At 35.9% G+C, this 14,558-nt stretch overlaps 1 protein-coding gene across 1 annotated transcript in view; it reads left to right on the top strand.

The window, feature by feature from the left end:
• Positions 1 to 14,558, top strand: part of PKHD1L1 (PKHD1 like 1) — a 168,295-nt gene that overhangs the window by 21,954 nt on the left and 131,783 nt on the right. The window contains exons 7-13 of the mRNA XM_065903297.1: positions 447 to 500; positions 1,128 to 1,201; positions 2,360 to 2,402; positions 6,583 to 6,653; positions 8,046 to 8,156; positions 10,074 to 10,163; positions 13,724 to 13,992. Coding sequence (XP_065759369.1) covers positions 447 to 500; positions 1,128 to 1,201; positions 2,360 to 2,402; positions 6,583 to 6,653; positions 8,046 to 8,156; positions 10,074 to 10,163; positions 13,724 to 13,992 — 712 coding nt within the window. The remainder of the gene's footprint in view (positions 1 to 446; positions 501 to 1,127; positions 1,202 to 2,359; positions 2,403 to 6,582; positions 6,654 to 8,045; positions 8,157 to 10,073; positions 10,164 to 13,723; positions 13,993 to 14,558) is intronic.

Here is a 14,558-nt window from a genome sequence, read left to right on the forward strand (position 1 = left end):
GACATTCTTTTCATCCCAATTACTTTCTGAGACGTGAGCCTTATTTAATTCATATGAAACTTAACTACAAAATTATATTTTGTATTAGAATTAATTGAACTTCAGATGGAAGAGTCCCCATTATCTACATTTGCTATCACTATAGTATTAATCACTTTGTAACACACCAAATATGTTATGTTATCATGTTTATTGTCATTCTTCCCCAGTTAGATTGTCAGTCCTATAATGGCAGAGATCTTGGCTCACTGATGTGCTCCAGCATCTAGAGCAAAATCTGTAACATAATAAGTGGTCAGTAGATGTTTGTTGAGTGAATGAATGATGGATACTATTAAGTGATTGGGAGAAAAAAAATAAGGTGGCAGTAAGCTTGGTGGGAAGAGAGCATTTTGAAACAATATATTAAACACAACTTGATCTTTTCCAATAAAATATTTATACAGAGTTTATATTGGAGGAATGCCCTGTGAACTTCTCATATCACAATCTGATAATTTGTAAGTAATTCAAATAATTTTCTTTAGAAAAATAAATAGTAGATATAAGCATACTAGATTTAAATAGTAATTTCTAGCAATATTGGATAGCCAAATGCTTTATAACACAGTATAAATTATAATATTTGATATAGTAATTTATCAGTCTTGATATAGTTAGATATAACCTGATATCCACTATCTCCAGTGTATTATGTAATTTATCAGTCTCGATATAGTTAGATATAACCTGATATCCACTATCTCCAGTGTATTATGATATAAACTGTTGTTTAAATTATTTTGAGGAATACCTTTATCAAATAATTGTTTCACTTGGTAGTGTTTTAAATTCTTTAAAAGGAATATCAATGGGGATGACCAAATTAATGACAAAATATTTAATTTTTAAATAACTTCAACAAAGACTGGGAAATATTTATTCAAATAGCTTCAGCTAAGATTGGGAAATATTTATTCAAATAACTTCAGCTAAGATTGGAAAATATTTTATAAAAATCTTTGTTGTAGCAACAGTTTCTGTACTGATACATATTCTGAAATTCATAAGATTTTTTGAGGGAAACACAATATTTTAAAACTTTAATGTCAATGTAAACTTTGAAATTAAAATGCGTATTTTATTAGGTATGGTCTAAAACTAGATCACCCAAATGGAGACATGGGTTCTATGGTTTGTAAGACGAGTGGAACTTACATTGGTAAGTGTTGATCATCAATTATCATAGTTTTCAGCAATGCCTGACTGTATTTCCTTGTTTGGTATTCTCTTAGACCTCTCCTGTAGCCTCATCCCTTTTTTAAACATTAACACTTCCTGTTTACCGTGGTTTTTTTGCAGCATCACGTAAGCATGTATGAATTACCTTTTTCTAAGATTTACACTGAAGTGTCTTCAAGTGTCTCTTTTTTCATTTCTTCTGTCATTTAAGTGATTCCATTACTAATTTAGCTGTTTACCTGTAGCTTTAATTTTACTCTGCTTTTTACTCCTTGCTCTATGTACTTCAGAATCATAAACATTTTAATTAGTTAATGAGCTTTATTCCTTCTGCCTCAGGCGTTTCTGGTGGCTCAGACGGTAAAGAATCCACCTGAAATGCAGGAGATCCAGGCTCAATCCCTGGGTTGGGAAGATCCCCTGGAGAAGGGAATGGCAACCCACTCCAGTATTCTTGCCTGGAGAATTTTATGGACAGAGGAGCCTAGTGGGCTACAGTCTACGTGGACACGACTGAGTGACTAACACGCGTGCGCATGCACACACACGAACACAAACATACACACACACACACACACACATTCCTTCTGCCTCACAGCCTTTGCAAGTTTCCGGTCCTGAAAGTTTCAGATAAAATGTCTTGTCTTCAAAAAAGCCTGATCCCCAGCTTTACATTCTCAATGTTCGTTCTCCTTTTCCTTGATAGCTTTATCACAGTTTTCAGTTCTCTGTGTCCTTGCTTTTGACTGACTATATCCTCCATTTGACAGCGTGCTCTTTGAGAAGAGCAAACCGTGTGCTCACCCTGCACCTCTCAGCCCATCACTGAAATTAAATAGCTGTTAAATGAATGAAAGAAAATCGAGGGCAATATGATTACATATATGTTCTTTTATTCTTCATTCGTTATTATACTTTGTGAGGTTTTCCTGGTTAGAACCTTGAGACATCTAATTTGTATATCTTAAAGTAGTAGGTGTTTCTTTAAGATATTTCATTTTCATTTCTTTGAGGATTAGTAGATGGTTGCATAATTACGGTGTTAATTTTCTTTGCTTTAAAATCAGCTTTATAATATATAGTTATTATTCTCCTGTGATTGAGAATTTAATTGATTGTGTATTTTAATTAATTCCAGGTCATCACAATGTCAGCTTCATCTTGGATAGTGATTATGGAAGGTAGATCATTTTGTAAATAATAATTTTCATAATTGATTCAACTGGGAAAATAAAATAAAAGTGTATATTTACTTTGTGCTATATATCCCTAGATTAAAAGCTTAATTACTTTCCAAAAAAATTAATCACTTTACCCAAATTAACATTTAAAGAGTCTGTAACTCCTGTTCACTAGTAATTTGTGTCTCAGACATGGCCTTTCAGTTGCTGGGAAATCTAGCATTACTTAAAACAATAAATAAAAAAAATCTTTGATTGTGATATGAAACAAGTGTCATTTTATGTTTTGTAGCCCTTCTTGTTTATAAAATTGTTTTGATAACTAATTAAATTTTTTCTGAATGTAAGAATAAATAAAGCTTCATGGTTAATATTATCTTATACTGATGTTCTCTTAAAGTATCAGGACAAATGGAATTGTGAAAGATAGTAGTTACAGCTTTTAATCGTTCATTCTCATACCAATATTAAATAACTTATATTTATGATTTCTAGTAAAACTAGAACTTATTTCCAGATACCCTAATTTCAGTCAGAAAGACCATCACACAATTATAGAAATACAAGAATATGCAAATCTCAACACATGTTGCAAGTCTGATAGATATAATAAAGAACCTTTAGTGGCAGGCATGGCCTTAAGCACTTTACATATATTATCTAGCTTGATACTCCCAGAGAACCTATAAACTGGATGTTTTCACCTATCCCGTGTTGCACACTGGGAAAACGAGACTTAGGAACATTAGGTGATTTGCCTAGGGATATTCAGCTGGCAGGAAACAGGTGGAATGTGAACCCAGGCAGTCTGACTCCAGGACCTGAGCCTTTCATCCAGTGCTTTGCCATGACCGATGGAGGGTTCCAGTCACAGAACCACATCTCATCACTGTTTAACACCCTGACCCAGGATCTCTACTGTGGGGGGATCACCCCACTCTTGGAGCATTTGCAAGGGTGTGTGGGGGGCATTTGTTGGCCCTTCCAGTCATTGGAGCATGCTGCTGGCCTTTTATGGGCAGCACCATGATGTGCCAAACCTAAATTGTTCTTCCCAAAATGTCATAGCATCTCCTGTTGGGAAAGTGAACTGGCTGATTGAAATCAGAATAAGTCACATCATTTAGCCATCCAATACTAATATAGTTGTAGTAGACTGATGATGAAAAATTGTTGATTTTTTTTGTCTCTGAAGAGAGACTCAGTGATTAGAAGTTTGGAAAGAGTGGCAATATTATAATCAAAGTAGATGTTATTCCTCTTTATTGTTTACAGGCTGCAAGAGAAGGGTGAGATTTGGTCTCTGCATGTATAGAAATGCAGTTGAGTTGGTGAAACTAAATCCATTACCACTGTATTTACAGATGAGCTAGCTTTAGACACCTAAAGTCAGTAGGTTTACTTCCAAGTTATAAACCTGGGATGGACATTTTTTTAAATTAGTTATTTTTAATATTATTTATAATAATAGTAACCATAATACTTAAATTTGAGACTTACTGTGTACCTGCCCTGTTTTAAGCCATTAATGAGTATCAAAACAACCTTATGGAATGTGTACTATTAGTACCATTTTTCAGTGAAGAAATTGAGGCACACTTTTTAAAAAATTTTGGGTTCCCAAAGCCCAGGGATTGTATTTTTTTTTAAGTTTTTATTATTATTACTTTTTGACTATGACTCGTGGCTTGTAGAATCTTAGTTCCCCAACCAGGGATTGAACCTAGGCTCCGGCAGGTGAAAGTGCCAAGTCCTAACCACTCAATCACCATCAGGGAATTTCTTTAAGTGCCAAGTCCTAACCACTGGACACTTTATTATAGAGTAATATATACTGCACTAAAATCTTGAAGAATTTTATAATTCAAGATAAAGCCAGAGTGGGTGATATTAAACAGTACTAAGATTTATCTTTATGATTTACATGGGACAGTGACTTAGTCCCATGACTTAACTGTGATTTTTCTGTAAGGACATGGCCTACTTAATTATAACTTGATAAGATCGGACAATAGGATTTTATTGAAATATTAGCAAAACATGTTAGAAGCAATGATATCAAGATTTAAATGATTTTGTGAACTATATATGGTTCCTTTGTGCTCTCAATGTCATTCTTCCTAAGGTGAGAAAAGTGAATTCTTAGTTCCAAGTCTGAATGAGAGGTGCTAATTGCCAAATCCATCATATGTCTCTCAGAGAAATCATTATTCAAAAATAGAAGATTTGAGTGATTGAGCTTGATTGTGATTGATAGGTATACATAAGTCAAGATACAGCATTAACATACCCCCCAAATTAGAAAATTTGTACTTATATAGGCAAAATTATTGCATAAAATTGTTAATTCTGTGATCTTGACTTATAATCACTGTTTCCTGTTTTAAGCCAATGAATTTCCTTTTGTATTAGTGTCTCAGAGTTTAAGAAATTGTATTTCTATATAAAACAGTCTTAATTTAAGGTGATTGTTAAAAATACAATATTTACTACTTAAAAATCTAGTTTTAAGGTTACATGGCATTTTTTAAATGTTGTCGTTTTATAATTAATAAAATCCATATTTTACAAATTTCTGGAGCATTCCTGAATATCAGATGAACCAACTGGAGACCGTGTAACATCTATTTTGTATTACTTTTAAAAAGAAAATTTGTTGAAGTATAGTTGATTTACAATGTTGTATGCATTCTGTATTTCTTTTAATGGGCAGCCTTCCCTCTTCTATTACCCCAAGTTCAAATAACAGCTGTTCTAAACTGATAAGGTTTAGATGAGACTCTCTTAATTGAGAAATGCCTAGTTATTATCAATGAATTAGTGAAAATCACCTCAGTGTCATACCAAATAAATTACATTCAAATTTTATTTCAGGAGGCAATTTCCCCACCAGCTTAAAAAGCAGAGTTAATTTTTCAGAGACAGGATCTGACCACAGACATTGTTGGAACTGGCTTCATTTTAGGTTTTTAAGAAATCAACTGAAAGGCTTATAATATAAACATTTAAAATCCAGTGTGAACTTCTTAAATAACTAATTTAGCATAGCATATTTTCAGGGACTCTTTAGCTTTGCAAATGCACATTATAATGCCTGTGTTAGATTCATAGGGAGTTGACTGTTGGTCTCCAGCACAAGATTTCCATTATCCTTGTAGATTCTAGTTCATTGTGCTATAATTATGATGAATGAGTTTGGAGTCTTTAGATAACATTAGAATATCTTAACTTTTCTAATTATGAATTTAATTGAGGTAATTAAGAGAAAGCACTCAATTTTAGGATCATATTCTTTCCATTCGTAGCCCTTTAGGCTATGGAAGTCCAAGTATGTATCTATTAAAAACATGAATAGGCTCTGTGTTTATTAAGGGTGACTTAATTGTGGTGGACTGCTGTGAACTTGCACTCATCCTTTGTATCTCATATAAGTTAGTGGCTAGAGAGGAGAACTGTGTAGTACCCAGGGCTCTGAACTCAAAACAGCCTGGTTCAGATTCCATTTCTGCTACTGTCTTAGTGATCTTGACTAAGAAAACAGTCGACTAATTTTTTTTTTTTAATTTTTTGGCCATGCTGCACGGCATGTGGGATTTTGGTTCCCTGGCCAGGGACCAAACCCATGCCCCCTGCATTGGAAGGGCAAAGTCTTAACCACTGGATTGCCAGAGAAATCACTGATCTTGACTAAGAAGAAATTTCTCTGAGTATTACCTACCTCATGGGATTGATACAGAATTAAATAGCATAGTAATTAGAAGCTTAAAAAATTAAAAATTTTAGCGTACCTGGTAAGAGTTCAATGATGTTAGTTACTCTATCACTAAATGGGTCATAAGAGCACAGAGAGCCCCAGATGGTCATCCATAGAACCCAGCTTTTATGAAGGGCAGTCTTCCTGTGTGTTTATTTTTTATGTTAATACAAATTCTTACTTTATTGAACTATAATTTGCATATAATAAAAGGTGCATATTTTAAATGTGCAGTGAGTGCTGGCAAATGTGTTTGGGGTATTTGTGGATTTAATACACCAGGCTATAGAACATCTTTATTTTCCTCAAAAGTTCTTTCTTGTTCCTTTGTAAATTTTGATATGATTTCTATCACTGAAATAAAAGAAAATTTCCTAAAATAAAGGTCATTTTTTAAAGCAAGAATTTTTACTTTTTTTTAAACAGGAGTTTACCAGAAAAAATGGCATATTTTGTTTCTTCTCTCAATAAAATATCAATGTTTCAAACATATGCAGGTATGTGACCTTTCTGTGTGAGGGGAAGGCAGGGGAAGAGAAGTGCATATACTTTGTTTCATCAAATCAAGTACAACAATGATTGTAACATGTACTATATTATTTTATGTTGTTCTAAGAACAAAAAAACACCCAAGATAAGGAGTGCAGTAGGAAGCCCTGACATTAAGCCAGGATCTACAAAAAGCCAAGATCTGTAGCCAAAAACCACATTTCTGGTGTCAGGTTGATTGAGAAATAAACTTATCTCACTAAGAGAGACAGCAGGGAAACTTAAGCATCTCAACTTGGGATGTTGATCAAGGAAGGAAAAAAAAAATCTCTGCTGTCAATTTAAACCCACAAACCAGCACTCTTGGAGATTTATGCTCTCAGTGTGGTCCAAAAGATTCCTCAAGGAGATCATAATTTATTTCAATTTAAAGAAATCTCAGTGCCAGGCCTAGGGTGATTCAGACATGAAAGATGTTCAAAAATAAAAAAAAATGTGTGCCTTGGAATCCATCAAATGTGATCTATCCTGGCTTTTTCTGGAAACTTACTGTGAAACTTAGCATGAAAGTATTAGTCGTGTCTGACTCTTTGTGACCCCGTGGACTGTAGCCTGCCAGTCTCCTCTGTCTATGGGATTCTCCAGGTAAGAATACCAGAGTGGGTTGCTATTCCCTTCTCCAAAGGGTCTTACCAAACCAGGGATGGAACCCAGGTCTCCTGCAATGCAGGCATATTCTTTACTGTCTAGGCTACAGAAGTCTATTTTATGTAATTTGAAACTCCTATGGAAAAAAATAGTTCATTTGATAGAGTGAACTAATAAGAGTAAATTTTTAAAAGAATGTACGATGTATTTTACTAGTGTGTATATATATATATATATACACTATATATAGTATATATAGTCTATTTTACTAGTATACGTAAGACTCATATACAAAGCTGCAAGCATTCCAATCATAGTTAATGTATTAGTATGTGAGAAAAATTTAAGATGTTGGTCCATAAATATAAGAAAGATTTCATTTTTGAAGAGCATAGAGAAGAGGTTGTTCTCTTGCCTTCCTGTTTTCTTTTGGAAACAAACATCTATGCTCAGCCCAGGTTTTCCTGTTCTCTGGATCCTTCCATTACCAGTGTCTGTTTGGTACCAGTTACCACTAACCCTTGGTCCCCAGGAGATGCAGGTCTGTGTGAAGCCATGTTTATTGTCTTATTTGAAGACTGCATCAGAGACAGAAGAATGAAACACCTGCTTCATTCCTTTGGTAATCCAGTACCTTCACTATGTTATTTGCTATGGCTAGGTAATTTGGAAAATTTGTAAAAGGCAAATCTTTATGTTTATGTGGAATATTCATAACATTTTACTTCTTGTCCTTCCCCTCCCCATGCCAGAGATCACTAGGATTTCACCTTCACAAGGAAGCACTCAAGGCGGCACCTCGCTAGCCATCAGTGGACGGTTCTTTGATCAGACAGATTTCCCAGTCCGAGTTTTAGTTGGAGGTATTTTTCATGATTTTTTAATAAAAGAATGAATACTTCCTTTAATTATTTCTGTGAAAAATAGTAGCTGTGCTCAATTAATGTCTTAATTTATGAACTGGTGTTTCCAGATGGGCATTTGCTCCTGGAGCTTGATGCTTTTCCCACTGCGATTTTCCAGTGAGAACTGCTCCTTGCAGCCTCATGTGACCAGGGTTTGGGCTCTGAGGTCAGCATCATGGCTGCCATCAACAAATTGCTCGCCACGCCAAAGACACACATAACCTCTATTTAATAGACTTTCAAATTACCTCTCTGAGCTGTTACTATTTCTTAATGGGTTAGATAATTACAGGGAAATTTAAAGTGGCATTTCGGGAGACTCCTCATCCCTTTGTCATATACTCTGCCTTGTCTGGACATCAGTAATTACAGATTCTGTTGGCCTTAGAAAGAGCATTAATTGATTTACAAATGTACGTTGGGCTTGATTCTCTGGTTGTGCATCACTTTCATACGTCTGGTCCAGATCTGCTCAAAGGTAGGGAGCTAGGCAGCTCAAATGGGAGGTTGGGAATGAATGTATAATGGGGATCTTCTCACTGAGTTAAAATGACCTTACCTACCTTGATGGACAAAGGACAGGACGTCTGTCCAAGTACATGGCATGTAATTTTTCTGATCGAGCCTTCTGCTCAGGTGATTTCTACTTTTAAGGAATCTGCTGATGAGCTAGCCAAAATGTGATTTCAAGAAAAGAAATTCACAGAAAGCAGCCTTGTGTAGCATTCAGAGGACATCTTTCCTATCCCATGAATTCTTCCTGGCCACCTGCATAGGCCAAAAGATTTTAACATTTCATATAATATGTTATTCTGTTTTACTACCTTTTAAATATTAAAAACAGGAACATAAACAATTTTGAATTTGTATGTTTTACATCTGACATTATGATACAGCTGATATACGAAGATTACATGTTAAGTTTTTTTACAGTATTTCTTTGCCATTAAAGTGCAGCCAGATTTGAGATTTTGAATCCTCAATAATTTCTTGAAAATGATTGGTTTTTGTATCTTTCCTTTGCTCCAAGAAAAATGAGTTAAGTTGGTTTAAAATATTGTTAAAATATGCTGTTTTAGAGTTCAGTGATCTTGCATCCACAAAGCATTCAAATAGTGAAAGGTTGTATTGAAGTGTACATTTTCCAGGCCACCAAACAAAACTTGGCAAAGATACTTTCCTCCATTTCCCTTACTTCTGTATTCATGGATTATTTCCATGTCAGTAAATAGTTAATGAAGGTTGACTTGACCTTTCATGAAGCACTGTGAGGAGCACTTGGGAGTCTAAAACGTAAACTCTTACTTAAGTCTAATTGTGCTTATGGATTATGATAATCATTCTTATTTGAAACCTTGTCTGTTTTGGTTTCCATCTGTCTGTGAAATTATTATAAATTTATTTTAAAATTATTATCCTTTTTGTTTTTATTTAAAAAACTTGAACAAAACCACTATTATCCTAAGAAGACTAGAATCATCTACTTTTGTAAATTTTAAGCATCACTGATTTATTCAGAAACTTTTCTCCAGGGAATAAAACATATAAGGCTTCACTTTGGACCCAGATAAAATAGTTTACAGTGACATCATTTTAATAAACTTTTGTTTCTCAGAAATTATGAAATATTCTAACTCAGATTTGTGAGATTTTGCCAGCAAAATGTTGCCTTGTGGAAATACAACTAATGTACAACTAAAGTACAATTAATGAGTGATAAGCTTTGATGGAGAACATGTAAAGGAAATGAAGACCCTTCAGCTTTACCTCTTGCTTGTGCATCCTGGTTCTAATTGAAAAAGCACTCCAACTTAAGCTGGTGTGGTTTGCATTCTGAAGCTCTGTAATAATGGCTCTGCCCTTCCTTCTCTGTAGGTCAAGCCTGTCATATTTTGAACGTCACAGAAAATAGCATATGTTGTAAAACACCCCCTAAACCTGATATTCTCAGAACTATATATCCAGGTAAGTCACCATTGGAGAGAAAGACCATTTCTATATTTGCATAAGAGGAATATTACCGACAGATATCTGTAGTGTCTTAGTCTGTTCAGGCTGCTGTAACAAAATATCATGAACTGAGTAGCTTATAAACACCATTGATTTCTCAAGATTCTGGAGGCTAGGAATCCAAGATCATGGCACTGGCAGATTAGGTATCTGATGAGAATCTGTTCCTCGTAGATTAGGCGTTCGCAGGGCTGGGGGGCTCTGTGGGGTCTCTCATAAGGGCACTAATCCCATTCGTGAGGGCTGTACTCCCATGGTCTGAACACTCCCCACAGGCCACACCTCCTAATACCATCAGATTGGGCGTTAGGTTTCATTAGGTTTCAACATTTTAGTTTTGAGGGACCCAAACATTCAGCCCATAACATAGTAAGAAAAAATACTATCTGAGCTTTTTACAATTTGTAGTGAGAATGATAAATTTCTTCTTAGTTTTTCTTTTATTTCTGGATTATGAAATATTTCTATTAAATTAGATGAATCAAGGCTATATGAGTGGAGGTAAACCTGGCCTAAATTTCTCAGACATTATGTGAAAGTTCTATTGATAGAGTATGAAGGTATTTTTATTTCAAATCAAATGATTGTTGCTAAATGTTGGTACAGGCTAATGAAAACATTTTAAATGCTTTTTTCCTAGTTAAAAAATAAATCAGTTCAGTTCAGTTGCTCAGTCGTGTCTGACTCTTTGCGACCTTATGGACCGTAGCACGCCAGGCTTCCCTGTCCGTCACCAACTCCCAGAGCTTGCTCAAACTCATGTCCTTCAAGTCGGTGATGTCATCCAACCATCTCATCCTCTGTCGTCCTCTTCTCCTCCTGCCTTCAACCTTTCCCAGCATCAGGGTCTTTTCCAAGGAGTCAGTTCTTTGCATCAGGTAGCCAAAATATTGGAGTTTCAGCTTCAGCATCAGTCCTTCCAATGAATATTCTGGACTGATTTCCTTTAGGATGGATTGGTTTGTTCTCCTTACAGTTCAAGGGACTCTCAAGAGTCTTCTCCAACACCACAGTTCAAAAGCATCAATTCTTCTGCTCTCAGCTTTCTTTACAGTCCAACTCTCACATCTATACATGACTACTGGAAAAACCTTAGCTTTGACTAGACAGACCTTTGTGGGCAAAGTAATGTCTCTGCTTTTTAATATGCTGTCTAGGTTGGCCATAGCTTATCATCCAAAGAGGAAGTGTCGTTTAATTTCATGGCTGCAGTCACCATCTGCAGTGATTTTGGAGCACAAGATAATAAAGTCTCTCACTGGTTCCATTGTTGCTCCATCTATTTGCCATGAAGTGATGGGACCAGATGGCATGATCTTAATTTTCTGAATGTTGAGTTTTAAGCCAGCTTTTTCACTCTCCTCTTTCACTTTCATCAGAGGCTCTTTATTTCTTCTCAAATGGCAGAGGTTAAATCCTTATCTAGAATGATATAGGTGTGATCACAGGGAATGGGAGAAATGGAACTCAAGAGTCTTTTCAGATTTTTCACCTGTGGCCATTGAAAGTGCAGCTGAGGGCTTTGAGGTCTGAAACTAGAGCCCCGTGATACTGTGCATGTGTGCACGTGGATTTTGTGTCTCATCTTGTGCACCCAGTGAAATCGGTTTATAATTGTGTCATTGGTTGGTGTTTGAAGCCAAATAAATTCAGCTTATTAACCTTTTAAATGTCTTTGTTTTGAATGATATTTTAAAAGATGATTTTATCTATTTATTTATGGCCGTGTTGGATCTTCATTGCTGTACAGGCTTGTCTCTAGTTGCGGTGAGCAGGTGGTGGTGGTTTAGTCACTCAGTCATGTCCAGTTCTTTGAGACCCCATGAGCTGCAGCCCACTAGGCTCTCTGTCCATGGGATTTTCCAGGCAAGAACACCGGAATGGGTTGCCATTTCCTTCCACACTGCAGCTCTCTAGTTGCAGTGCACAGGCTTCACTTTGGTGGCTTCTCTTGTTGCAGAGCACGGGATCTAGGGCACATAACCTCCAGGAGTTGTGGCACGTGTTCTCAGGAGTCATGACTCCCAGGCTATAGCACACAGACTCAATAGTTATGGATCACGGGCTGTTGCTCTGCAGCATGTGGGATCATCCTGGATCAGGGATCGAACCCGTGTCTCCTGAGTTGGCAGGCAGATTCTTTACCACTGAGCCACAAGGAAAGCTCTTGAATATTTTTAAAATGACCAGTTTAAGAGGAGAATTTTGATATTTATAATTGATTACTTTTTAAAAAGTTATGTATACCAGAGCTTGCTGTTGCTTAAAAAGGTTGACGTGCTCAAGCTTTCTCAAACCAAACTCAGGGGAAGAGTTGCAGTCGTTATTTTCCACATTCAGACATTCCAGCCAAGCCTAAGCTGTGGGAGGAAGCGGGCACCTGATTGTTGTTGTATTTTAAGGAACAAAAATAAAAAATGAGATGGCTCCATTATAATTAGGAAAAAATAACACTGGCAAGTGTTGCTGTTCAGTCGCGAAGTCATGTCCGACTCTTTGTGACCCCATGAACTGCAGCAGGCCAAAAAGGAAGGACTTTCCTGTCCTTCACTATCTCCCTGAGTTTGCTCAAACTCATGTCCATTGAGTCAAGGATGCCATCCAACTAGCTCATCCTCTGTCGCCCGCTTCTGCTCTTGCCCTCAATCTGGCAAGTGTAAGTTTACTTTAAATGAGAATGTTCTCTCTCTGATTCTGTCCAAGAAGGAGATGAAATCCTACAACACAGAGTAATGTTAAAAAGAAGAAAAGCATAACAGAAACCTAAGGCAAACAGTGTGTGTTCATTGAGCCATTAATTGAGTAACTTTTATTAGAAATAATAATCAGGATGAATGTCTTGTAGTCTAATAGTCTGAATCTTGAAGTTTTGAGTGTTGACTACATAAAGCAATATCAGTCTTATCAAAAATAATAGTGATATTAATACTATCTTATGTAAGGCATTCACTATGTACCAGGTACTTTACATATATATGTGTGCATATATATATATATATATAGGACTTCCCTGGTGGCTTAGATTGTAAAGCATCTGTGCCTACAATGTGGGAGACCCAGGTTCGATCTCTTGGTCAGGAATATCCTCTGGAGAAGGAAATGGCAACCCACTCCAATACTCTTGCCTGGAAAATCCCATGGACGGCGGAGCATGGTAGGCTACAGTCCATGGGGTCGCGGAGAGTCAGACATGACTGAGTGACTTCACCATCACCATATATATATATATATATGTAATATATAATCTCCATAGCATTCACGCAAGTCATAATATCATACTCATTTTATATAATGTAGAATCAGAGGTTTAGATGTATGAAATAATAAATAAATTGTAGACTGTCTTAATAGCACTCTGTCCTCTGGGTACATGTAGAGATATATATAATTATTTTGTTTATATATATACTCTAAAAATGTGAATAAAAATAGAGTATCTATAAGCACTAACCAAGTAAAAGTTACTGAGATACTGCATCAAAATTCTGATGAAAGCCTTCTTTTATTATGTTCAGGAGGGAGAGGTCTAATGCTTGAGGTGTGGAATAATAGCCGGCCAGTACGTCTTGAAGAGATTCTTGAATACAGTGAAAAAACTCCAGGGTACATGGGTGCCAGCTGGGCAGATTCAGCTTCCTATGTTTGGCCCATGGAACAAGACACATTTGTTGCACGTTTCAGTGGATTTTTGGTGGCTCCAGAATCTGACATTTATAGATTCTACATCAAAGGTGATGACCGTTATGCTCTTTATTTCAGCCAGACTGGACTTCCAGAAGATAAGGTAGGGAAGCCACAGCATACCACTTGATGTTATAGAAACAATATGATAACCTTTATATATGTCCCATTTATGCTACACTAAAACCAATGAATATACTAAAGAATTTATGTGGTGGGTCCTTGGCTACTTTAACACATGTGATATGAGCCATAAAGTCATTATAGAAAACCTAATGCCTAAAAGAAAATGTTTTTCCATACCTAAATTCTCCCTAAGAAAAAGTATACGTTTCCTTCAAAATTGAAGATTATTTTTATACTGAAAGAATTATAATCACCCATAGGAAATTTGGAGAGGAGTACAAATATTTCACTATTCTACCTAGATCTTTTTCACTATTACTTGGTCATGAGATTAAAGTGTTTTATCTCCTTTTGTCTATATTTTATTTTTTACATAAATGGATCATGCATCCAACTTTATAGTCATTTTTTTCATGTATTAGTCTTTTCACATATTATTAAATAGCTTTTATGATGCAATGTTGATGACTAAATAGTATGTTATTGCATGAGTTACTAAACTTAAGTAACTTCCCCCATACTGGTATGTTTTTAACTTCTGAG

This window comes from Muntiacus reevesi, chromosome 12 (assembly GCF_963930625.1).
Source record: "Muntiacus reevesi chromosome 12, mMunRee1.1, whole genome shotgun sequence".
Taxonomy (NCBI): Eukaryota; Metazoa; Chordata; class Mammalia; order Artiodactyla; family Cervidae; genus Muntiacus; species Muntiacus reevesi.